The following is a 25,965-nucleotide window of genomic DNA, read 5'->3' as shown; positions in this document are numbered from 1 at the left end:
ATGGCTCACGCCTGTAATCCCAGCTACTCAGGAAGCTGAGATGAGGATTGAGGTTTAGAACCAGCCTGAAAAGGAAAGTTTACGGTACTCTTGTCTGCAATTAACCCCTAGAAGTGGAGCTGTGGCCCAAGTGGTACAGCACTAGCCTTGATCAAAAAAACTCAGGGATATCATCCAGGCCATGAGTTTGAGCCCCAGTACCAGTAATGAATGAATGAATCAATCAATCAATGAGTCTTCCAATATAACTGGATTTTCTAGCCTTCAAAAGATGAATGTAATGATTACAAATTAATGTTATTTTCTCAGATGCAAACATTATTAGATTTTTCACTAGTTGGTTTTGCTGTTATTTCAAATTAGGAATCCAGTCAGGCAAGCGGGTATGTTTTTTCTAGGGGACAATCTACTAAGATAAACCAACATTCATATCTGATAGTTTCTGGTAACTTACATCATCAACAGGAGACATTCACATTTTAAAATTGTACAGGTTGGCATGAGAGACGTGTGCTTGCTGAGGGAATTCATAAGCCCCCTGGGGGAAATTTTTACTTATTTTGTATTTCCAATGTGCACAGGAACTATTATTTTGGCCCATTTGTAAATAACAGGAACAAAAAGGCCAAGAGTTCCAAGGACTGAAACGAGAAGGAAGGTCCACAGAAACATCCGATCCAGAACTTGGGCTATGAATTTCCAGTCTTCTACTACCTGTGGCAAAAGTAAATAAAAGCACGTTAAATGCATAAATACAAATTGCGCCCATGTTCCAAATGGCATCGCACCGAGTTAGAACGTGAATCTGTGCTCAGGGTTCAGGGGCAGAGAACTATGTTGGCTCAAGCTTTAAAGACCCCTTAGAATTTCGTATTCTCCTGTCAGGGTGTAACTTTCATACTGTTGTTCTTTTGTGCCAGTCCTGGGCTTGAACTCTGGGCCTGGGCGCCGTCCCTGGGCTCCTTTGGCTCAAGGCTAGCGCTCTACCACTTGAGCCACAGCTTCACTTCCTGATTTTTCGGGGACGAATTGGAGTCTCACGGACTTCCCTACCCGGGCTGGCTTCGAACCGAAATCCTCAGATCTCAGCCTCCTGAGTAGCTGTGAGGACAGGCGTGAGCCACCACCGGGGCCTAACACCGGCCTCACCCTAAGGCCCGCTTCCTCTCCCCCGCCAGAAGCTCCTCCTCCCCCACCAGAAGCTCCGCCTCCCCACCAGAAGCTCCTCCTCCCCACCGGAAGCTCCACCTCCCCCGCCAGAAGCTCCTCCTCCCCACCGGAAGCTCCGCCTCTCCACCAGAAGCTCCTCCTCCCCCGCTGGAAGCTCCGCCTCTCCACCAGAAGCTCCGCCTCCCCCACCAGAAGTTCCTCTCCCCCTCTGGAAGCTCCGCCTCCCCCACCAGAAGCTCCTCCTCCCCCGCCGGAAGCTCCTCCTCCCCCACCAGAAGCTCCTCCTCCCCCACTAGAAGCTCCGCCTCCCCCACCAGAAGCTCCTCCTCTGCTGGAAGCTCCGCCTCCCCGCCAGAAGCTCCTCCTCCCCCGCTGGAAGCTCCGCCTCCCCCACCAGAAGCTCCTCCTCCCCCACTAGAAGCTCCGCCTCCCCCACCAGAAGCTCCGCCTCTGCTGGAAGCTCCGCCTCCCCACCAGAAGCTCCTCCTCCCCGGCTGGAAGCTCCGCCTCTCCACCAGAAGCTCTTCCTCCCCCACCGGAAGCTCCTCCTCCCCCACCGGAAGCTTCTCCTCCCCCACCGGAAGCGGATGTGCCCGCAGCCACCGACCTCGCGGACAGCGTTCTCCTTGACGACTTGTCTGGTGATGAACCGGATGGCGTCCAGGGCGGCTTCCAGGGCGTTTCCGGGGGCCCCGCGGCGGCGGCCGGCGTGGCGGGCGTCGGGCCGGGCGCGGAAGCGGTCGGCGTGGCTGCGCATGCACAGCACGCGGGGGAGCCGGTGCAGGAACACCCTGCGCACCCAGGGCGCCATGGCGGTGTGCGTGGAGGCCGAGCGGTGGTGGATGTTGATGGCGAAGACGGTGACCATGATGGAGAGGGTGACGAAGATCATGGTGAAGACCAGGTACTCGCCGATCAGGGGGATGACCTTGGAGGAGGAGGGGATGATCTCCTCGATGACCAGCAGGAAGACGGTGAGCGACACGAGCACCGACGTGCACAGGCTGATCTTCTCGCCGCCGTGCGAGGGCAGGTAGAAGACGACGACGGTGAGGAAGGAGAGGCCGATGCAGGGCGCGATGAGGAAGAGCGTGTAGAAGAGCGGCAGCCGCCGGATGACCAGCGCGAAGGTGACGCTCGGGTAGGCGCAGCAGCCGTCCCTGCGCGTCCCCGCGCGCCCCGTGGCGCTCACGATCTCCCACTCGCCGTTGTCGAAGAAGTCCGTCCTGTCCACGTCCGGGTCCTCCAGGACCAGGTCCACCTGCGAGCCGTCGTAGGTCCACGAGCCGAACTTCATGGAGCAGTTTTGCCGGTCGAAGGGGAAGAAGGTGACGTCGATGGTGCAGGAGCTCTTGTAGTTGGCCGGCTGCGTCCAGGTGACGCGGCCGTCGTGCCGCACCACCGTCTTCGTGCTGGCCCCTTCGAAGCGGCCGTCCGCACTAACACACACACACACACACAACGGTGAGAAACCTCATTAACACACACACACACAACGGTGAGCAGCCTATCAACACACACACACACAACGGTGAGCAGCCTTATCAACACACACAACGGTGAGCAGCCTCATAACACACACATACACACACACAACGGTGAGAAACCTCATCAACGCACACACACACACCAGTGAGCAGCCTCGTAACACACACACACACACATGCACTAACAGTGAACAACCCCATGCATTTTACCTAAAAGTACGCCTAGCCACATGCTGGTGACTAGTATCTGTCATCCTAGCCACTCAAGAGGCTGAGGTGTGAGGATTGCCATTCGAGGCCAGCCCCAGGAGACAAATCTGGGAGATTCTTATTTCTCATGAACCAGAAATGGAGCTGTGGCTCAAGTGGTAGAGCGCTAGCCTTGAGTTTAAAAGCTCAGGGGCCAGGCCCTGATTTCAAGCTCCACAATTGACAAAGAAAAAAAAAGTATGACCTCAACTAAAAATCAAATCCTCCCCCAAAAAAAAATCTGGAGGAAAAGGATAATCAGGTACTTCATACTGCCTTAAAGGGAAGCCCTGCCCTCATTGGTGAATGGACACATGGGCCAGGCATGTGACCCCGTGAGGCCCAATCACAGAGGCTCCTATGGGCACCGCCCTGCTCCTTGGTACCAGTTCACTGCCTATGGGGGCTGACAGGAGAGGCTGCCTCTAATTCCCACCAGTCATCTCTCCTTCCTTAGAACTTTCTGCACTTCTCAAATCTTTGGGTAATTCCACAAGTCATAGAACATTTTTATGATTAAAAAAAATAACTTGGGGCCGGGCGCTGGTGGCTCACGCCTGTAATCCTAGCTACTCAGGAGGCTGAGATCTGAGAATCGCGGTTCAAAGCCAGCCCGGGCAGGAGAGACCGTGAGACTCCTATCTCCAATAAACCACCAGAAAACCGGAAGTGGTGCTGTAGCTCAAGTGGTAGAGCGCTAGCCTTGAGCTGAAGAGCTGAGGGACAGCGCCCAGGCCCAGAGTTCAAGCCCCACGACCGACCAAAAAAAATAAATAAATAACTTGGTAAGTATTTGTTTTGGGTTTTGCTTTTGTCTTTTTGTGGGGGCAAGGAGGGATGCAGAAAGGGAGGGAGGGTGAACAAATGCAATCATCCTATTCAGTCTGTACTATGTGGAAAATGAACTTGAGGGTAGGGAAGGGTGGGGAAAACTGAGGGGACAGTGAAGGAAGGGGTAACATTGTCCAAAGAAGAGATGTATGCATTACCTGACAACACCTTAATAAAATTATATATATATATATATATTTAAATACACCAGAGCTGGGCACCAGTGGCTCATGCCTGTAATCCTAGCTACTCAAGAAGCTAAAGATTGTAGTTCAACCACCAGAAAACTAGAAGTGGTACTATGGCTCAAGTGGTAGAGCATGAGCCTTGAGCTGAATTGCTCAGGGACAGCGCCCAGGCCTAGAGCTCAAGCCCCATGACTGACCAAAAAAAAAAAAAGATCTTTCATGCGATTGTTTCTAACATATTTATAAGATTATAGGGCCTGGGAAGGTGGTTCAGTGGCAGAGTGCTTGCCTTACATGCCTGAGGTCCTGGGTTCGATTCCTCAGCACCACATAAGCAAAAAGAAAAAAGCCAGAAGTGATGCTGTGGCTCAAGTGGCAGAGCGCTAGCGTTGAGCTGAAGAGCTGAGGGACAGTGCCCAGGCCCAGAGTTCAGGCCCCATGACTGACCAAAAAAAAAAAAAAAAAGCAGTACCTCATAGGAATGCAAGTTTTCTTCTGGAAACTCAAAATTGTATTGAGAATATAACTTACTTATCAAACAAAACGATGTCGGGGATCCAGAGGGAGTCAGAAGGGACGCGGATGACTTTTATTCCACCGTAGTCAGCAGGATTCCACCTCAACTTCGCATCTACCCATTCCTTTGAAATGAAGAAATAAACCCCAATTCCAATAAAAAATAAAAATCAAAGAATAAAAAACTTTGTGTCAAACTCAGAGATTTTAGACATGAAATCAACTCCCGAGGCAACTACAGAAAGCCTACCTCCACTAGAGATAATGGAGAGAAAAGAGGAAGCTCTCAGAAAATATTAACTGAAACGGGGCATGGTGACACACCTGTAATCCCAGCACCCAAGGGCAATGCACACATGTATGGAATGTCACGGGGAATCCCATTCATTTGGACCCTTGATGTGCTAATAATTTAATGAAGTAATAATTACTAATTACATTCTTGCTCATCCATGAGCCAGGGCGGCCTATGAACCTCCACTCTACTGAGTTCCATTGTTTATTATACCCCATCTGCATAGCTCTCCTCCTAGCTCGTTCACCTTTGATCACGTTGGCCTGCTTATAACTTCTTAAAACACACTAGACACACTCCAGCCCCAGGGCCTTTGCACTTACACGCCCCCTTTCCAAACTTGGCCTGGCCATCAGTATGTTTTCTGACCAGTATTCTCCAAGCTTACCAGCTTCTAAGTTATAATGCCACCTAACTGTTCATTTTTCTCAAACTAGAATGAAGTTCTTTGAGGGCAGGCTTTTTTCTTGGCAGGGGGATTGGGGGGTGGGTGCGGGGAGCAGGTAGGAGTCAGTTGGCCTTGAACTCAGGGCCTGGGCCCTGTCCCTGAGCTCTTTTTGCTCAAGGCTCTACCACTTTGAGCCACAACTCCACTTCCAATTTTCTGGTGGTTCATTGGAGATAAAGAGTCTCACTGACTTTCCTGCCTAGGTTGGCTTCAAACCATGATCCTCAGATCTCAGCCTCCTGAGTAGTTAGGATTACAGGTGTGAGCCACCAGTGCTTGGCCACACACACATTTTAAATACAACATTAACTGTATGAATACAAGCACTCCAGCTACGCTCATCTCCCTACATTCTGTCCATCCACACCGACCTCTCCTGGGCCTTTGTGCTGAGGGGCCTTAATAAGTCAGCTGGGGATCCATTTTTTTTTGGGGGGGGGTCCGGTCGTGGGGCTTGAACCCTGAGCCTGGGCGCTGTCCCTCAGCTCTTCAGCTCCAGGCTAGCACTCTACCACTTGAGCCACAGCGCCACTTCCGTCTTTTTGCTTATGTGGTGCTGAGGAATCGAACCCAGGGCCTCAGGCATGCAAGGCAAGCGCTCTACCACTGAGCCACCTTCCCAGCCCCTGGGAATCCATTTGAATGTTGTACATACCTGTTTCAACCAGACATTTGTGGTCAGTAACTGATTTTTCTCATCCTACAAAATAAGAATAAGGTTGATTATATTTCAGTCCCAGGAGCAATAATTCTGTCAGTACAAATATTGACACCTCTATGTAAGTAAGTGGCATGTGGCCATGGCCTTGCCTCTGCCCTCTGCCCTCTATGCCAGCTCACCAGAACAGTCCTCTGGTACAGGCTTCTAATGCTAACCATCAACCCAGTTCCACCAACAGGCCGAGTCTCCCATACACACCTATGAGTGTATTCCATTGGTGTGTGTGTGTGTGTGTGTGTGTGTGTGTGTGTAGGGGAAGTTGCTCTGGTCCTGGGGTTTGAACTGACCCTGAACTTTTGTGTGCAAGGCTAGCACTCTACCACTTGAGCCACAGCTCCACTTCTGGTTTTTGGTGGTTCATTAGAGATAAGAGTTGCATGGACTTTCCTTCCTGGAATGGCATTTCAACTGCGATTCTCAGATCTCAGCCTCTGGAGTAGCTGGGATTACAGGTGAGCTACCGGCACCCAGCTTTGAATGCTATATATGTGTGTGTGTGTGTGTGTGTGTGTGTATATATAGGCTGGTGAGGTAGTTCACTAATAGAGTACCTGCCTGGCCTACCTGCCTCAGTACAAGTCCTGAGATCGAGTCTCAGCACTGAGAAACAAACGTGAGTATATGAAAATAGTTGACTATTCCAGAAATCCAGCATGGAAATAAACATTAACATCAGAAAAGGAAGAAACCAGTTTATAAAATCTTGTTGTTTTTACAATAAAAAAAAACATTAAAAAAAAAAAGATGTTGTGCAGGGCTGAGAATATGGCTTAGTGCTTAGTGCTAGAGTGCTTGCCTAGCATGCATAAAGCCCTGGGTTTAAAAAAAAAAAATAGGGGCTGGGAAGGTGGCTCAGTGGTAGAGCGCTTGCCTTGCATGCATGAGGCCCTGGGTTCGATTCCTCAGCACCCCATAAGCAAAAAAAGAAAAAAGCCAGAAGTGGTGCTGTAGCTCAAGTGGTAGAGCACTAGCCTTGAGCTGAAGAGCTGAGGGACAGCGCCCAGGCCCAGAGTTCAGGCCCCATGACTGGACCGAAAAAAAAAAAATCTTCTTGTTGTTTGCCAGTCCTGCGGCTTGAATTCAGGGTCTGAGCTTTGTGCCTGAGCCTCTCTGTGCTCAAGGCTAGCATTCTACCACTTGAGCCACAGCACCACTTCTGGCTTTTTCTGAGTAGTTTACTGGAAATTAGTCTCACCGACTTTCCTGCCCAAGCTGGCTTGGAACCGCAACCCTCAGATCTCAGCCTCCTGAGTAGCTGGGATGACAGGTGTGAGCCATAGGCACCCCGCAGAAATGCCTTCTTGACAATCCTGGTGCCAGTGGTTCATGTCCACAGCTATCCTAGCTACTCAGGAGGCTGGGATCTGAAGCTCCAGATACAAAGCCAGCCACGCAGGCCAATCTGAGAGATGCTTATCGCCAGTAAACCATCAAAAAGCCAGAAGTGGAGGTATAGCTTTGAGAAACACTTTATGGGAACCCAAGGGCTGTGGGCTAAGTCCCAGAGCTTGTTTTTTGTTTGTTGTTGTTTTTTTGGGTCTGGTTGTGGGCCTGAACTCTGGGCCTGGGCACTGTCCCTCAGCTCTTCAGCTTAACGCTAGCGCTCTACCACTTGAGCCACAGCGCCACTTCCAGCTTTTTATTTTCTGTTTATGTGGTGCTGAGGAATGGAACCCAGGGCCTCAGGCATGCAAGGCAAGCGCTCTACCACTGAGCCACCTTCCCAGCCCAAGAGCTTGTTTTTCTTCATGAGCTACACATGGAAAAAAAAAAAATCTCTGAAATGCTTTAGGTATATCCTGAGAAAATATTTATTTATTCTATCTCCAGATTTTCTAAAACCTTTTGATCTTTTTTTTTTTTTTTTTGGTCAGTCGTGGGGCTTGAACTCTGGGCCTGGGCACTGTCCCTCAGCTCTTCAGCTCAAGGCGAGCGCTCTACCACTTGAGCCACCACACCACTTCTGGTTTTCTGGTGGTTCATTGGAGATAAAGAGTCTCAGGGACTTTCCTGGCCCAGGCTGGCTTTGAACTGTGGTCCTCAGATCTCAACCTCCTGAGTAGCTAGGATTACAGGCATGAGCCACTGATGCTTTTGATCATATTTTTAACCAATAAAAGGAGAAACCTCACCAGGCACCAGTGGCTCATGCTTGTAATCCTGCTGCTCCTCAGGAGGCTGAGATCTGAGGATCGCCATTCAAAGCCAGCCCAGGAAGGAAAGTCCATGAGACTCTTATCTCCAATAAACCACCAGAAAGCCGGAACTGGCACTGTGGCTCAGATTGGTAGAGTGCTAGCCTTGAGGAGGAGCAAAGCTCAGGGACAGTGCCCAGGCCTTGCTGCATTCAACCCCAACACCGAGACAACAGGAGAGACTTCAACATACGTCTCAATGTCTTTAAACTCACTGAAGATAAACCTCTTGCGTTACTGAATAAGATCAAACAATTTCTAGAATATACCACAGTGTATAACCGCAGCTCACTGGGGTAGGGTAATTCTTCCCTGGTGAGCTGCTTGGGGAAAGTGGTACCAGCTGGAGCCTAGCACAGTTCCTGGCTGGCAAGGGACACCTCTACACTGCTGTGAACCACAACCCGGCCACAGACACACTTACCACATCCACTAACTGAGAGATGCCTAGGCCAAACTTGATTTTTATTTTGTCATTCAGCTGCTCCACAGGACGAACCCATCTTTCGTAGTCTTGAAATAAATCCTTAAACAAACGGTCTTCGTGTTTCGCCACCATGGAAGGCGCCGCTAATCCTATAGATCAAATATTTACAAGTTAATAGGCTGGCTTTCTCAGGCCCTGAGAGACATATGTGTTTTCTCTCCTATGTGGAAGTTAAATGTAATTTATAACTATAGATGTTAACCTATACAGGCTCAGATGCATATATAGCCACATATTAACTAAAACATGGTAGACATGGGAGAATTCCAATGGGATAACTTTTTTTTTTTGCCAGTCCTGGGGCTTGAACTCAGGGCCTGGGTACTGTCCCTGAGCTTCTTTTGCTCAAGGCTAGTGCGTTACCATTTGCACCACAGCACCGCTTCCAGCTTTTTCTGTGTATGTGGTACCGAGGAATCGAACCCAGGGCTTCAAGCATGCTAGGCAAGCACTCTACCACTAAGCCACCTTCCCAGCCCTGGTGTAACTCTTTTGAACAACAAACTTAAGAGTCTTAACGAAATGAATACCAGGAAGCTGGACCATGATATATCAGGAGGGAATGTGGTCGGGGGAGGCGGTGAGGAAGTTGGGGAGAACACAGTCACCATACTCAATGCGCCTGTGTGAAAAGGAGCCTAGGAAAATGAACAGGACAGGTAGAGTTGGGAGAAATGGGGGAGAAGGATGGAAGGGTGACATTGATCAAGACGTATAGTGCTCCTAAGCTGATATGCTGAATTGAAGCCCCTTTGAAAACCACTTAGTGATGAAATTACAATTAAAAATGAAAAGAGGTTGGAGGCGTGGTTCAGTTGGTGGAGTGCTAGCCAATGAGGGAAAGCATCAGTTCCAGTCCCAGTCTTGGGCCAAAAAAGAAAAGAAAAAAAAAAAATACAAATACTGAGACTTAAAAATTTCTATTTTATTAGTGAACTAATTAAAATGTAGACTATGGGGGTGGGAAGGTGGCTCAGTGGTAGAGCGCTTGCCTTGCATGCCTGAGGCCCTGGGTTCCATTCCTCAGCGCCACATAAGCAAAAAGAAAAAAGCTGGAAGTGGCGCTGTGGCTCAAGTGGTAGAGCGCTAGCCTTGAGCTGAAGAGCTGAGGGACAGCGCCCAGACCCAGTGTTCAGGCCCCATGACCAGACCCAAAAATAAATAAATAAATAAAATAAAATAAAATGTAGACTATTTTTTGCTTGTCTTTTTTTTTGTTCACAGACAATATGACCATCTATGTCAAAAAACCATAATCTATGAAAAAAAGCTGTAAGAACTAATCAGTGTATGTAACAAGGTTTCAGGCTACAAGATCAACGTACAAAAATAAGTTCCTTTTTTTTTTTCCAGTCAAACTCAGGGCCTGTAGTATTAGTAAGCTGGTAATAAATTATTTCAATGTCCAATTAAATTTAGACTATTATTAATGCAGCTTTTCTTTTTTTTTTTCAGCTCGAGGCTAGCACTCTACCACTTGAGCCACAGCGCCACTTCCGGCTTTTTTCTTTTTGCTTATGTGGTGCTGAGGAATCGAACCCAGGGCCTCAGGCAAGCGCTCTACCACTGAACCACCTTCCCAGCCCCTACTGTTTAATTTTTTTTTCAAATTAATTTTTTTTATTGTAAAGATACTATACAGAGGGTTACAGTTACATGAGTGAGGTAATGAGTACACTTCCTCTTGAACATTGTTACCCCCTCCATTGTTTTCCCCCTACCATCCCCTCCCTCCCTACCTTCCCCAAGGTTTTTTTTTTTTTTGATTGTGATTAAGTGATTACATAATTTCCGGAATTTCACAGTATTGTGGAATAATGATGCTCTTAATGCAGCTTTTAAGATGAACTGTTCAGCCAGGTGGGGGCCGGTGGCTCATGCCTGTGATCCTAGCTACTCAGAAGGCTGAGATCTAAGAGTCGAGATTCAAAGCCAGCCTGAGCAAGAATGTCCATGAGACTCTTCAATTAACCACAAGAAAACTGGAAGTGGTGTTATGGTTCAAGTGGTAGAGCGCTCACCTGGAGCTGAAGAGCTGAGGGACAGCGCCCAGGCCCAGAGTTCATGCCCCACAACTGACAAAATAAAATAAAATGAATTAACCAGGCATGGTAGCTCACATCTGTAATCCTAGCTACTCAGGAGGCTGAGATCTGAGGACTGCGGTTCAAAGCCAGCCAGAGCAGGAAACTATGATACTCTTATCTCCAATCAACTACTCAAAAAAAAACAGAAGTGGGGCTGTAGTTCAAGTGGTAGAGCACTCACCTTGAGCAAAAAACGCTTAGGGACAGTACCCAGGCCCTGAGTTCAAGCCCCCATACTGGCTAAATAAATAGCATCAAATAAAAATTTAAAGGCAGGCTGGGCACTGGTGGCTCATGCCTATAATAATACTAGCTATTTAGGAGGCTGAGATCTGAGAATCGTGGTTAAAGCCAGCCCAGGAAGGAAAGTCCATGAGACTCTTATTTCCAATAAACCACCAGAAAACCGTAAGTGGTGCTGTGGCTCAGGTGATAGAGTGCTTGCCTTGTGCTCAGGGACAGCACCCAAGCCCTGAATTCAAGCCCAGGAGCAGCACACACACAAAAAAAGCTTAGGGGCTGAGTGTGGCTCAGTAGTAGAGAGCTTGCCTAGCATGCATGAAGCCCTGGGTTTGATTCCACAGCACCACATACACAGAAAAAGCCAGAAGTGGTGCTGTGGCTCCAATGGTAGAATGCTAACCTTGAGCAAATGAAGCTCAGGGACAGTGCCCAGGCCCTGAGTTCAATCCCCAGGACTGGCAAAAAAAAAAAAAAAAATAGAGGGAGAAACTGAGCACTTGCCTAGGATCCCAAGGTCCTACGTTCAATTCCAAGCACTGAAAAATAGTTTAAAGGGATTTTTATGTAGTACAGGGATTTATAAAGTACTATGACTTTATGGCTATACGTGTCTGAAGCACAGGACATTACCAAGGGCAGTCAGCAGGGACCAGATGGGAACATACTGATGTGATTTGGGAGAATGGGGTGACAGGAGATGGGAAAGAGGCAGGAGGCTTATGTCTGTCATCCTAGCTACTCAGGAGGCTGAGATCTGAGGATCGCAGTTCCAAGCCAGCCTGGGCAGCAAAGTCCATAAGACTCTTACCTCTAATTAACCACCAGGAAACCAGAAGTGAAACTGTGGCTCAAGTGGTAGAATGCTAGCCTTGAGCAGAAAAGCTCAGGAAGAGCAGCCAGGCCCAGAGCTCAAGGCCCATGACCAACAAAAGAAAAAAGAAAAAAGAAGAAGATCCATCGAATTAAGGTTGGAAAACCAACAGATACTATACCAGAATCTAAGCATTCCTGGTATAAATAATTTTCCTCTTCTAGTCTCCTTGTATCTTTTTAACTTAACAGAAAGTGACTTTTGTTCTTTTTGTTTAAATAAAAAAAAATCCTCTTTGATACCATGCTAGGAAGGCTATTTTAAGCAATAGCAAGATAAAGCAGTGAGCTCTTCCCTAATAAGAGGAAATGAATGTGACCCGCAGCCAGCATCTTCAACCTGACACCTACATCTGCTCACTGATCATCACTGAGCTATGACAGCTGGAATGCAGGATTGTTTCCCCCCACTTCAGGATTTTCATTTTAGTTGATATTGATTTTTACCACAGAATGATAAGATAAAGTTACACTGTAACCGAACTGTCTTACTAAACTTAATTTAACATCTTGTTCTGACTCTCAAATAAAAAGGTGACCTAAGGTGGTGCTAAATTTATGTCTGGTCAATAGTTCCCAAGAAGGGAGAGAAAAAGAAAAGTTTAAGCATCATCAAATCCAGGAAATGTAGAGTTCACTGTCTTAATTTGGGATCACAGATCTCTCCCCCAAGCAATAAATATGCTTACAAACCAGAACATTTACCATGCCAGGAAATAAAACACCCAATGGCCCACAAAGGTGCAAATAAATGTCCTTGTTAAGCCACTTTCTGCTTTAGAACCGACCAATTATAAACAAACAAAGCTGGGCACTGGTGGCTCATGCTGATAATCCTAGCTACTCGGGAGGCTGAGCTCTAAGGATCACAGTTCCAAGCCAGCCCGGGCAGGAAAGTCTGTGAGATTCTTACCTCCAATTAATCACACAAAAAGCCAGAAGTGGAGATGTGGCTAAAGTGGTAGAGCTCCAATCTCAAGCCAAAAAGCTAAGGGACAGCTCAAAGCCCAGAGTTTGAGCGTCAGTTACCAGAGGTAGGAAAGGAAGGGTAGAATGAAGGAAGAGAGAAAGGGAGGAAGGGGTGGGCTTATTAGACAGTAGTACACATTTGTTTGGGCTTCCTTTCATGTGGCATGGTGGTGAAATTCAGTGGTAGAGTGTTTGCCTAGCATGCATGAAGCCCTGGGTTCAATTCCTCACTACCACATACACAGAAAAAGTCAGACGTGGCGCTGTGGTTCAAGTGGTTGAGTGCCAGCCTTGAGCAAAAGAAGCTCAGGGACAGTGTCCAGGCCAGTGCTCAGCATAAGACTGAGTTCAAAGCCCTGTACCTCCTTTGCCCCACACCCACAAAAGTCCCCCTCTTCTGATAATTGGACACCTCAGAGTTAAGAAACTCAGACACATGTTTCACAAATCAGACTCACAGTCTAGCTCATAGAGCATATTTAGCATTTGCTAGGAAATCAAAGCATCTTTAGTTTCAAAATAAATTGTGTGGAAAAGTGTAAGGACATATAAAAAGCTGGCCAATGGGCGCCAGTGGCTCACGCCTGTCATCCTAACTACTCAGGAGGTTGAGATCTGAGGATTGCGGTTCAAAGCCAGTCCAGGCAAGGAAAGTCCGTAAGACTCTTATTTCCAATGAACCACCAGAAAACCAGAAGTTGTGCTGTGGCTCAAAGTGGTAGAACTTTTTAGACTTGAGCAAAAGAGCTCAGGGACAATGCACAGGCCTTGAGTTCAAGCCCCATGACCAACAACAACAACAACAAAAAGCTGACCAAAGCAAAGCCAAGAGCCTCGTTGTATGTATTTCTACTAGCTTCTGGAAGAAAACAAGTTCAAAAAATGTCTCTCATCTCCCGTTTTCAATGAAGCATTTTATTTTTTCTTTCACTAAAGAACTCAGCCACTCTATATACTAAAAATAAAATGTCAAATGTCACCCAGCTAAGAAATATAACCAACTAATGAATATTTGATTTCCATAAATCAGTCACCGGTAGGTCAGTTTAAAAGACTTATATTATCTTAATGTACTAGTAAATTCTATTTTAGTACAGGCCAAATTGCCTTCTGGGCCTCTTTCCCCAGCTCCATGACCTTCTATCAGCAAAATAGATATAAATTTTGGCCGACAAGCCAAAAATTCTTTTTGCCTGGGAATTAGCTCACGCCTGTAATCCTAACTAGTTAGGAGGCTAAAATCTGAGGATCAAGGCTTAAAGCCTGCAGGAAAGTCCATGAGACTCTTAGCTCCAATTAACCAGCAAAAAAGCAAGAAGTGGAGCTGTACCAAATAATAGAACGCCATCCTTGAGCAAAAAAGCCATGCGAGAATACAAGACCCTGAGTTCAAGCCTCAGTATGACAACTAATTAACTAATTTATACACACACACACACACACACACACACACACACACACACACACACACAATCCAGCACTAGGGAAGCTGCAGCAGAATTTCAATTGAATGTGAGTTCAAGGCCAACCTTTGCTACATAGTGAAATCTTATCTTACAAAAACAAAAACAAAGAATCTAAGATGAATATGAAAAAATAAAATGTAAACAAAATGTAACGATTGAAAGGATATGTAATCATCTATGGCCTGTGTGTGTGTGTGTGTGTGTGTGTGTGTGTGTGTGTGTGTGTGTGTGTGTGTGTGTCTACTGGGGCTTGAACTCAGGGTCTTGTGTTCTCGCATGGCTTTTTTGCTCAAGGCTGGTGCCTGACCACTTGAGCCACAGCTCCACTTCCAGTCTTGTTTTGTTTTGGCCAGTCCTCGGACTTGAACTCAGGGCTGGGAACTGTCCTAAGCTCAAGGTTAGTGCTCTATCACTGGAGCCACAGCGACACTCGTGGCTTTTTCTGTGTATGTGGTACTGTGGAATTGAGCCCAGGGCTTCATGCATGCTAGGCAAACTCTACCACTAAGCCTTATTCCCAGCCCATCCACTTCCAGTTTTTTTGCTGGTTAATTGAAGGTAAGAGTCTCATGGACTTTCCTGCCCAGGTTGGCTTCAAACCTCATTCCTCAGATCTCCCAAATAGCTGGGATTACAGGCATGAGCCACCAGTGTCCAGGCACCCTTCTGTGTTGATGGGAGAAATAAGGAATCAGCCAGATCAATTCACCTGCCCGAAAAAAACACAGCAAGTTTGTAGCGGTCTCCTAATACCACGGAGTACTGCCAGCCATCCACATTCAAAGGTGTACGTAAAAGCAAATTAACATTTAGGAACAACTGGGCAATGAGCTCACTTATTTAATATCATTCTTCAATACAATCACTTATTAAAGCACACGGGAAGGCTGGGCACCAGTGGCTCATACCTGTAATCCTAGCTGTTCAAATCTGAGGATCATGGTTCAAAGACAGCTTAGGCAGATAAATCTGAGAGATTCTTTTTTTTTTTTTTTGTCGGTCGTGGGGCTTGAACTCTGGGCCTGGGCGCTGTCCCTCAGCTCTTCAGCTCAAGGCGACCGCTCTACCACTTGAGCTACAGCGCCACTTCCGGTTTTCTGGCGGTTTATTGGAGATAGGAGTCTCACGGTCTCTCCTGCCCGGGCTGGCTTTGAACCGCGATCCTCAGATCTCAGCCTCCTGAGTAGCTAGGATTACAGGCGTGAGCCACCAGCGCCCGGCAAATCTGAGAGATTCTTATGTCACATTAACCAGCCAAAATCCAGAAGTGGAGGTGTTGCTCAAGTCATAGAGCACCAGCCTTAAGTGAAAATGCTTACAGAGAGCACCCAGGCCCTGTGTTCAAGCCCCAGGACCAGTATGAAAAAAATAAAAAACAAAAATTAAACAGTGTGGGGGCTGGGAAGGTGGCTCAGTGGTAGAGTGCTTGCCTTGCATGTTCGAGGCCCTGGGGTCGATTCCTCAGCACCACATAAGCAAAAAGAAAAAAGCCGGAAGTGGCGCTGTGGCTCAAGTGGTAGAGCGCTAGCCTTGAGCTGAAGAGCTGAGGGACAGCGCCCAGGCCCAGAGTTCAGGCCCCACTACCGGACCCCAAAAAAAAAAAAAAATTAAACAGTGTAAGAACAATAGTTCTAGCCAGGTGCCAGTGGCTTGTGTCTTGATCCTAGTTACTAAGGAAATAGATTGAGAGGACCTCCATCTCCAAAATAACCAGCAAAAAGTAGGACTGGAAGCCGGGCGCCGGTGGCTCACACCTGTCATCCTAGCTACTCAGGAGGCTGAGACCTGAAAGAAAAAAGAAAGAAACTGGGCACCCTGTCATGCCTGTCACCCTGGCTACTCAGGAGGCTGAGATCTGAGGATTGAGGTTCAATGCCAGCCCAGGCAGAAAAGTCCCCTTAAGCCTCTTATCTAAAATAAAATTCTCAAAAAAAGCTGGAAGTGGAGCTGTGGCTCAAAGTGGAAGAACACTAGCCTTGAGCAAGAGAGCTCAAGGACAGCACCCAGGCCCTAAGTTCAAGCCCCACAATTAAAAAAAAAAAAAAAAAAAAAAGATATGGCTGGGAAGGTGGCTCAGTGGTAGAGCGCTTGCCTTGCATGCATGAGGCCCTGGGTTCGATTCCTCAGCACCACATAAGCACAAAGAAAAAAGCCAGGAGTGGTGCTGTGGCTCAAATGATAGAGCGCTAGCCTTGAGCTGAAGAGCTGAGGGACAGCGGCCAGGCCCAGAGTTCAGGCCCCACAACTAGACCCAAAAAAAAAAAAAAAGATATAAGTATAATAAATGCTTCTTATAAAAGAAGTAGTCTCAGCCGGACACTGGTGGCTCATGCCTGTAATCTTAGCCACTCAGGAGGCTGAGATCTGAGGCTCACGGTTCAAAGCCAGCCAGGGAAGGAAAGGCTGTGAGACTCTTATCTCCAATAAACCACTCAGAAAACCAGAAGTGGTGCTGTGGCTCAAGTGGTAAGTGCTAGCCTTGAGCTGAAGAGCTGAGGGACAGTGCCCAGGCCCAGACTTCAAGCCCCATGACAAAAAAAAAAAAAAAGATTGAGGCTCAAAGCCAGCACAGGTAAGAAAGTCCATGAGACTACCATTGACAATTAATCAGTAAAAAAAGGTGAATATTGAGCTGTAGCTCAAGTACTACAGTGCCAGCCTTGAGCTGAAAAGCCAAGCAAATGTGAGTGGTCTTGAATTCAAGGCAAATACTATACCCCTTCACCCCCCCAAAAAAAAATCACCTTTTTGACAAGAATATGTCTTGGTTAAATCATCCTCCACTTTCTTTCTCTTCAGCCTACATTAAACAAAGCATCCTGCAATAACAATTACTACTTCCTAAAATCAGGAATCAGTTTAAAGAACACGAACCCAAGAAAAGCATCCCAAGATTTAAGAAATTCACTCAAAAGCCAGTGGCTCATGCCTGTAATCCTAGCTACACAGGAGGCTCAGACCTGAGGACTGCAGTTTGAAGGCAACCTGGATAGAAAAGTCCATGAGACTCTTAATCTCCAATTAACTACCAAAAAGCCAGACGTGGAATTGTGGCTCAAGTGATAAAGCGCCAGCCTTGAGCAAGAAACCCAAGAGACACCAACTGGCATTAAGACCCTGAGTTCCAGACCCACAACCTGCACTAAATAAAAAGTAAACATACCGCAAACAACAACAAAAACCTAACTTCACGCAGACCCTGAAATGCAGTAGAGCCAATTCTTTTCATATGGTTTATGGAATCTCACCCCCTGTCCCTCAAGCAAGCACACCACAATGGCAGGTCTCTAAATGATCCTCCTTTTCTTCTCTCTCCCTCCCTCCCCCCTCTTCCCCCCTTCTCCTCTCCCTCTCCCCCTCCCTCCCTCCCTCCCTCCCTCCTTCCCTATCTCTGTCTGTCTGTCTGTCTCTCTCTCTCTCTCTCTGAACTGGGGGAAGATCTGGTTCTAAGAGCCCTTGAAAGCTTGTTCTGAAGGTTTCCTTCTGTTGTTTCTATCCCAGTGAAGGCAGTCTATCTGGAACAGCAGCAGACTGGAAATGCCTTGGTGCCCAGGAGGGGCCCGGGGATGCGAGGGTGTCCACAGGGAGCCCGGGCAAGCCAGGAAAGTGGGATGCTCCTTCCCCATCGTCCAGGATGGCGAAGGTTTCTCAGATGCTGCCGGGAGGAGATGAGAAAGTAGGGGGCGGGGAGGCCCTAGGGGTGGAAGCGCAAGTCACAACCTCTCGTATTGAACGCAGGGAGTGTCTACACCCCAGGAACGATCGACGAAGTGGGGCCCGGCTGAGCGCACCCCAGGATGATCAACGAAGTGGGGGCCCGGCTGAGAGCGCCCCAGGAACGATCGACGAAGTGGGGGCCCGGCTGAGAGCACCCCAGGATGATCAACGAAGTGGGGGCCCGGCTGAGAGCGCCCCAGGAACGATCGACGAAGTGGGGGCCCGGCTGAGCGCACCCCAGAAACGATCAACGAAGTGGGGCCCGGCTGAGAGCACCCCAGAAACGATCAACGAAGTGGGGGCCCGGCTGAGAGCACCCCAGGATGATCAACGAAGTGGGGGCCCGGCTGAGCGCACCCGCATTGTCCCCTGGAAAGTTCAAGGGAAGTCCACACAAAGCCGTGAGAGGACCACGCTCGAGCCCCCGCCTCCCGCCCCTGGGGTCTCCCGCGCGCTCCGTCCCGCGCGCTCCGTCCCAGGCCTCCCCGAGCCCCGCCGCCGCCCCGGCTCACCTCCCGGCGCGCCGCCCCCCGCGCCCGCCGCGCCCCGGAGTCCGGCGACCAGCGGAACCAGGAGGAGCAGGCGGAGCGCGCGGCGCCCGGACCCCCGCGCCGCCATCGCCCGGCCCGCGCGGGAACGCCGACACCGGGAGACCGCACGCGACGGAGCCCGCCGGCCGCGCCTCAGCTCCGAGCGGCCGGGAGCGGACCGCGCCTCAGCCTCGCCTCCGGGCTCTGGGCAGGCGGGACCAGGGGGAGGAGATTGAGCCGCTCGGACACGCCCACTCCACACAGGCCCCGCCCAGTTTGCTTCTGGCCATGCCTCTGACCCAATCCTGCTTACCGCTAGACCCACCTGGCCCCGCCCCACCACTCTGGCCACGCCTCCACACCCTGCCCGGTCTTCATGCTCTCCTCTGACCCAACCCTTTCTGCTCATGGCCACGCCTTTTCTACACAGGGCCCGCCCAGCGCTCAGGCCCTGCCCAATCTACTTTGGCCCCGCCCGTTATCATGTCTCTTGCCAATCTTCATCTTCTATCCAACCATATCAGCTTCTGGACTACCCCAGCCTCTTTACCACAACCCATGGCCCCGCCCTATCACTCTGGCCCCGCCTCTGACCCAATCCTTTGTATTCCTGGACCCGCCTGGACCCGCCCATCATTCTGGCCTCGCCTCTGACCCGATCCTCTGTACTCCTAGACCCACGGCTATCACTCTGGCCCCGCCTTCAGGGCCCAATCCTGAGGGATGCAAATTTTGCTGCTGCTGTGGGTGTCATGATCTCCATCAGATCTATAGTCTAGACCAGCAAGGCGACCCCGGACAATTCACCCTCTCTGGGCCTGTTTTTCAAACCTTAAAACGAGGTAAAACCAGGCACAGGTGGCTCACGCCCGTCACTCTATCTACTCAGGAAGTTGAGATCTGAGGATCATGGTTCAAAGCCAGCCAGCCAGCCCAGGAAGACACATCTATGAGATTCTATCTCAAAGGAACCACCAAAGGAAGCCAGAATTGGAGCTTTTGTTCAAGTGGTAGAGCACCAACCTTGAGTATAAAAACTCAGGGATAGCACTAATGTGGAGTTCAAGTCTTAGGAACGGCACACACACACACACACACACACGCACGAGGTAGATCTAGATTAGCCACCTCAGAAGGGCAGCTGTGACTCCAGGTCTGACACTCGTTCACGATGCCATCCATGGATATGATGTGCAATTGCTTGAAACATGGGCAATGCCTACCATGTTGCCATCAATTAATGTGTGCAGGTATGAAGGCCTTCATCTGCCCCAGATGCTAAGCAACTCTGCTGGAGATTGATGCTGACTCCTGGAATTGGGTCTCAAATCCCACTGGACCTATACTGTAACTCATTTCCTCCGTCCATAATTGATTAGAAGGCTTCATTCGGTCGAATAGATTCAAGGCAAATTATGTTTAAACTTTTGTGACAGAGCGTGCCACAGAGTTTTCACAGAAAGTTATGGAGTTGACACCTTTAAAATTCATTATGATCATAAATTTCATTCCAACCTTCCAACTCCATAAATCTGTTAAAAAGCAAAATCTGGCTACAAAGAATCTCTATGGCACCAGAAGCTAACTAATTCAGGAGGCTGAGATCTGAGGATCACAGTTCAAAGGCAGCCCTGGCAGGAAAGTCCATGAGCTTCACCTCCAATTAACCATCAAAAAGTGGAGGTGTGGCTCAGAAACTGAGCACTAATCTTAAGGAGAAGCTAAGGGATAATGCTCTGATTTGAAGCCCCAGTACTGGCATGCACACGCCACACACACACACACACACACACACACACATTCTCAACAGCAAATTTCATCTAAGGCTCCAAATGCAGCCAGGAGAATGGAAACAAGATCCAATGAAATTGATCTGTTTAAGCAGGGCTTAACTAAGGGAACCACAGGGAAATTTTGCATAAGATGTTAACAAGGGGAGTCATTAATTAATTTCTGCACAGGAATGAAAAACAGCACTGAACCACAATACACTGCAAATTTGTATTGTGCTCTGAAGGTTTTATAGGCTGATAGGCACATACAATTCATCCTGAAGTGTTTGGGTGACATCAAAGGGTTTTTCATGAGCTGGGTGCCCGTGGCTTATGCCTGCAATCCTAGCTACTCAGGAGGCTGAGATCTGAGGATCAGGATTCAAAGCCAGCCTGGCAGGAAAGGCCATATCTCCAATAAACCATCAGAAAACCGGAAGTGGCACTGTAGCTTAAGTGGTAGAGCGTTCACCTTAAGTTGAAGAGCTGAGGGACAGCGCCCAGGCCCAGAGTTCAAGCCCCATGACCAAGAACTCAGGGACAGTGCCCAGGCCCTGAATTCAAGACCCAGTACCAAGAAAAAAAATATTATTTTCAAGAAAGGAGTTGAATAACCACTGAATGCCACGTAACTGTCAGTGGCAAAACTAGAATGAAATGAGCTCAGCCATGGCAAGCATCATCAGAACCCTGAGTGTCATATTCATAGTTACAAGAAAAGGGTTCTCTCTCCATAATTTAGAAAATTCAGTGAAAGACATAGTGTGTCATGTGTTTAGGTATTTTTCAAAGCCAAACAAATAATCCTCAACTGTTATATAAGCATTTTGGCAGGATTTTGCTCCCTTAAAGGGATTTGCTGATTGTCCACGGTGGCTAAGAGCAGTGGCCGCACCAGACTGGCATTTTCACACTGCTAGGAGACACTTACTGACCAAATGGCCATGTACACAGCTGCCATTGCTGGAACCGCGACGTACAAATCCCCAACGTGGAATCCGTCCATCAGGCTTCCAGGGATTTGACCATAGGAACAGCCTTGCAATCTTTGTTTGTCTAGGTTTTGTTTCTTGTGATAGACTCTTGCTGTAGAGCCCAGAATGGCTCAAATTTGCAAAGTCCTGCATGCTGGGATTGTAGGTATGTACCACTACACCCATACCAGAGTCTTCCTTCATCCCTCCCTCCCTCCCTCCCTCCCTCCCTTCCTTCCTTCCTTCCTTCCTTCCTTCCTTCCTTCCTTCCTTCCTTCCTTCCTTCCTTCCTTCCTTCCTTCCTTCCTTCCTACCTTGTGTATGCTGCTACTAGAGTTTGAACTCAAGGCCTGAGCACTATCTCTCAGCTTTTTCTTTCAAGGCTGGCACTCAACCACTTTGAGCCACAGCTCCGCTTCCAGCTTCTTGGTGGTTCATTGTAGATAAGAGTCTCAAAGACTTTCCTGCCCTGGCTGGCTTCAAACTTTGAACCTCAGATCTCAGCCTCCTGAGTAATTGACTGACATTCATATCAGAGTTTTAACAATACACATGCATGCAAATGCCATGATTTTCTGTGAAGATGGTTTGTTCGTGTTTTAGTGGAAGACTGAACAAAGATCCCAATGTAGCTTCAGCTAATGCTCTACCACTGACCTACACCCTGGCCCAATCCTTTCCTGTCCTCATTGAATCTGATCTTTTTTTTTTTTTGGTCGGTTGTGGGGCTTGAACTCTGGGCCTGGGCACTGTCCCTCAGCTCTTCAGCTCAAGGCTAGTGCTCTACCACTTGAGCCACAGCGCCACTTCTGGCTTTCTGGTGGTTAATTGGAGATAAAAGTCTCATGGACTTTCCTGCCTTTGAACCATGATGCTCAGATCTCAGCCTTCTATAAGTAGCTAGGATTACAGGTTTGAGCCATCAGTGCCCAGCTTTACTCATTTTTGTAAATAGTATTTTGGCATAGAAAGGAATTTATAGAGATTGGAGGTATGGCTCAGTTGGTAAATCGCTAGCCATTGAGTGCAAGTGGCAGGTACCAACTTCAAGTCCTGGTCTTGGACCTAAAAAATAAAGAAAAGATGCCTGTAATCCTAGCTACTTAGGAGGCTGAGATCTGAGGATTGCGGTTCAAAGCCAGCCTGGGCAGGAAAGTCCACAAGACTCTTATCTCTAATCAACCACCAGAAAACCGGAAGTGTCACTGCAACTCAAGTGGTAGAACTCTTGCCTTGAGCTGAAGATCTGAGGGACAGCACCCAGGCCCAGAGTTCAGGCCCCACAAATAAATAAATAAATAAAAATAAAGAATTTATAATTGTCATATTAACCTTGCTGAGTGATGGAGAATATAATAAGCTAAACCAAATAATATATATATATTTTCTTTTGCTGGTATTGGAGCTTGAATTCAGGAACTTACCCTATTGGTCAGCTTTATTTCTTTTATGGCTGACACTCATCGCTTGGGCCATAGCTTCAGGTCAGCTTTTGTGCTAGCTAAGTGGAAACAGTTTTGTCACTGGTATGCTCTCGCTGGCATTGATCCCCATCCTCACTTCTCAATTTCCTGAGTAGCCTTGATTACAAGGATGAGCACCCAACCCCAGCTGACAAATTTTTCTTTTTTCTTTCTTTCTTTTCTTTTCCTTTTTTGTCAGTCATGGGGCTTGAATTCTGGGTCTGGGCACCGTCCCTGAGCTCTTCAGCTCAAAGCAAGTACTCTACCACTTGAGCCACAGCACCACCTCCGTTTTTTCTGGTGATTCATTGGAGATAAGAGTCTCACAGACTTTCCTTTCCACGCTGGCTTTGAACCGCCATCCTCAGATCTCAGCCTCCTGAGTAGCTAGGATGACAGGCGTGAGCCATCGGTGCCCAATTTACTAATTTTTTTTTAACTATTAAAACTGACCTCACTGGACACTGGTAGCTCATGCCTGAGATTCTAGTAAACTCCGAAGGCTGAGATCTAAGGACCATGGTTCAAAGCCAGCTAGAGCAGGAAAGTCTCTGTGACTCTTACCTCCAATGAACTAGCAAAAAGCCAGAAGTAGAGCTGTGGCTCAAGTCATAGTGTGCTAGCCTTGAGTAAAAAAGCTCAGGGACAGAGCTGAGCCCCTGAGTTGAAGCCCCAGTACCAGAGCGTATGCATGCACTCGAGTGCATGAGCGTGCACACGCACACACATACACACACACACACATACACTCACGCTCTAAATCATACTAGCCACGCTCATCACATCTTGTAATTCCATCTTCTGATTGCCCCTGCATTGCTGGCACCAGCGAGGCAGCAGCTGTGTCTGTTTTATTCACTGATGTGTGCCCAGTCCATTGAACACATGCAACACACTAAAAATACTGGCTGGGTGAATAAATGAATATTAATTAGGTAGCCCAGATTTGGAGAGCCAGTGAACCAGAAAATGAGCTGTGGGGCCAGGGTTCCACATGGAGACTCTGCCTTGAAACCCACACCTCCCATTCGCTAAATTCAACATAAGCTCTTTCTAATCCTCATTAGCAATCAATCCCACAAGCCCTGAAAACCCTGCTGTAACAGAGATAAAGTCTGTGGATGCTTAGTACTCAGCCCAAGTGTTCTACAGGGCTAGCTATTATTACTTACATGGCAATTATTCGCTGGTATGAGTGTGTATATATGTACGTGTGTTGGTACTGGGGCTTGAACTCAGGGCCTGGGCACTGTCCCTGGGCTTTTTCACTCAAGGCTGATGCTTTACCATTAGAGCCACACCTCAATTTCTGGCTGTTTTGCAGTTTAATTGGAAATAAGAGTGTCATAGGCTTTTCTACCCAGGCTGGCTTCAAATCACCATTCTCAGATCTCAGCCTACTAGCTGCTGACCTTCTGATAACTTTTAGGAGTTATGAAACTCCCAAAGGAAAAATGGGTGGTACTCTGAAATTGAAATAGGGGGCAAGGGAGGGAAATTAGGAGATCGAAGAACAAGAAATAGTAGGAATTAAAAATAAAGATTGTCATCTGCAAGTGGTGAGGCCTGATGAGTTGTCTTTTTATTGATGTAGTTGTTGGCTTTTCTTTTCTCTAATGGGGTCAAACTGAGCTAAATTCAGAGCCAGCAGCATCTTTAAGTCTTCCATTCATCACTTCTGTTATAGTGTGGTAACAAATTCTGCTGTGAACCTTTAACTGCAAAGTTAATTAAAGATAAAAATGGATGCTTGGCGCTGGGCACCACTGACTCACGCCTATAATGCTAACCACTCAGAGGGATAAGATCTGAGGATCCTAGTTCAAAGCCAGCCTGGGCAGGAAAATCCATGAGAGTATTTTATCTCTAATTAACCACCAGAAAATCGGGAGTGGTGCTGTGGCTCAAAGTGGTAGAGGACTAGCCTTGAGCAAAAGAAGCTCAGGGACAATGACCAGGCCTTGAGTTCAAGCCCCAGTACTGGCAAAAAAAAAAAGCCAGGAGTGGAGCTGTGGCCCAAGAGGTAGAGAACTAGCCTTGAGCAAAAAAACAAAAACAAAAACAAAAAACATCAAAAAAAAAAACGATAAGGGATAATGCCCAGGCTCTGAGTTCAAACTCTAATACCAGTACCCAAAAAAAAAAAAAAAAAAAATAGGATGCTATTGATTTTACTGTTGAAATTAAATGCAATTTTCACAGATTAAAGGAAGGAGAACAAACTATTGATAAGGTATTAAAATTTAATTTTCAGAAGAATTTTTCAAAAAGGAAAGGTCTCTGCTGGGCGCTGATGGCTCACATCTGTAATCCTAGCTACTCAGGAGGCTGAGATCTGAGGATCATGGTTCAAAGCCAACCTGGGTAGGAAACTGTGAGATTCTCATCTCCAATGAGTCACCAGAAAACCAGAAGTGGTGCGGTGGCTCAAGTGGTAGACCACTCACTTTGAGCTGAGGAGCTCAGAGACAGCACCCAGGCCCTGAGTTCAAGAACCATGACTGACAAAAAAAAAGAAAAGAAAAAAGAAAAAGTCCCCTGTCAAAGATCTATTTCATTGGCTGCCATGAAAATACAAAAGTTCCAGCATATTTTAATAGACAGAGATTTGGAAAGAAAATTAACTGATCCTATTTTTATCAGATAAGAATAACTAAATAGATTGGGATTGGGGGGGAGGGGGGAGGCTGGGAAGGGATGTGAAGGGTAAACAAAGGAGGAGGCTGCAATGCTTGATAAGAAATGTACGCCATTATCCTGCCCATGTAACTGTAACTCCTCTGTACAGTATGTTCACAAATAAAATAAAATTAAATTAAAAAAAAAAGAATAACTAAATAGTAATGCATGAAGTCAGATATAAATTTGTAAGCCTTATGTAAGACTTGGCTGTCCTAATATAATTTAATAATGGTATGTATACCACAATGACTCTGCCCCAATCACTCACACAAAAAAAAAATAACAAGGAAATTCAGCTACAAAACAATCAATTGTAATATATCCTGGATAATTAGCTCTCATTAAACAACAAAGCCACAGCGCCACTTCCCGCTTTCTCTGTGTATGTGGTACTGAGGAACAGAATCCAGAACTTCATGCACACACACACACACACTCTACAAATATTATTTCCAAAAAAATTATTTCCACCTTCAGAAGGTACAATATATTATCCTGTATCCTCTAAATGTTGACATATTTCAGTTTTTATGTTTGTGCTTATCATGGACCAGTCCTGGGGCTTGAACCCTTCAGCATTTTTTTACTCAAGGCTGGTGTTCTGC

The 25,965-nt window shown here is 47.4% G+C and overlaps 1 protein-coding gene across 2 annotated transcripts; it reads right to left on the bottom strand.

Annotated features, from left to right (window-relative positions):
* Window positions 1-223: 223 nt before the first annotated feature.
* Chrna5 (cholinergic receptor nicotinic alpha 5 subunit) lies at window positions 224-18,557 on the bottom strand. Of its 2 annotated transcripts, none has more exons than XM_042697714.1 (6): window positions 18,452-18,557; window positions 8,525-8,676; window positions 5,840-5,884; window positions 4,457-4,566; window positions 1,778-2,609; window positions 224-714 (listed from the first exon to the last, which is right to left on the bottom strand). In XM_042697714.1, exons 1-6 carry the CDS (start codon window positions 18,555-18,557, stop codon window positions 556-558), a joined length of 1,404 nt encoding a protein of 467 aa, XP_042553648.1. In that variant the 3' UTR covers window positions 224-555. The 2 variants fall into 2 exon arrangements, with proteins under 2 accessions (XP_042553648.1, XP_042553649.1); XM_042697715.1 differs by having other exon boundaries at window positions 2,432-2,609.
* Between the last annotated feature and the right edge of the window lie 7,408 nt (window positions 18,558-25,965).

This window comes from Dipodomys spectabilis, unplaced genomic scaffold, assembly GCF_019054845.1.
Source record: "Dipodomys spectabilis isolate Male_0828 unplaced genomic scaffold, ASM1905484v1 ptg000228l, whole genome shotgun sequence".
Lineage (NCBI taxonomy): Eukaryota > Metazoa > Chordata > Mammalia > Rodentia > Heteromyidae > Dipodomys > Dipodomys spectabilis.
The sequence above is the reverse complement of the archived record's forward strand: the minus strand, read 5'-3'. Positions and strand labels throughout refer to the sequence as shown.

Bases quoted from the DNA above. Each gene is read 5' to 3' on its own strand.
- Chrna5 (XM_042697714.1), bottom strand. From the start codon at position 18,557: ATGGCGGCGCGGGGGTCCGGGCGCCGCGCGCTCCGCCTGCTCCTCCTG. The intron at 4,567-5,839 runs GTATGTACAACA...TTCATTTCAAAG, and splicing joins CAAATGTCTGGTTGAAACAG to GAATGGGTAGATGCGAAGTT. The intron at 715-1,777 runs GTCGGTGGCTGC...CTTTTGCCACAG, and splicing joins AGGAGAACGCTGTCCGCGAG to GTAGTAGAAGACTGGAAATT.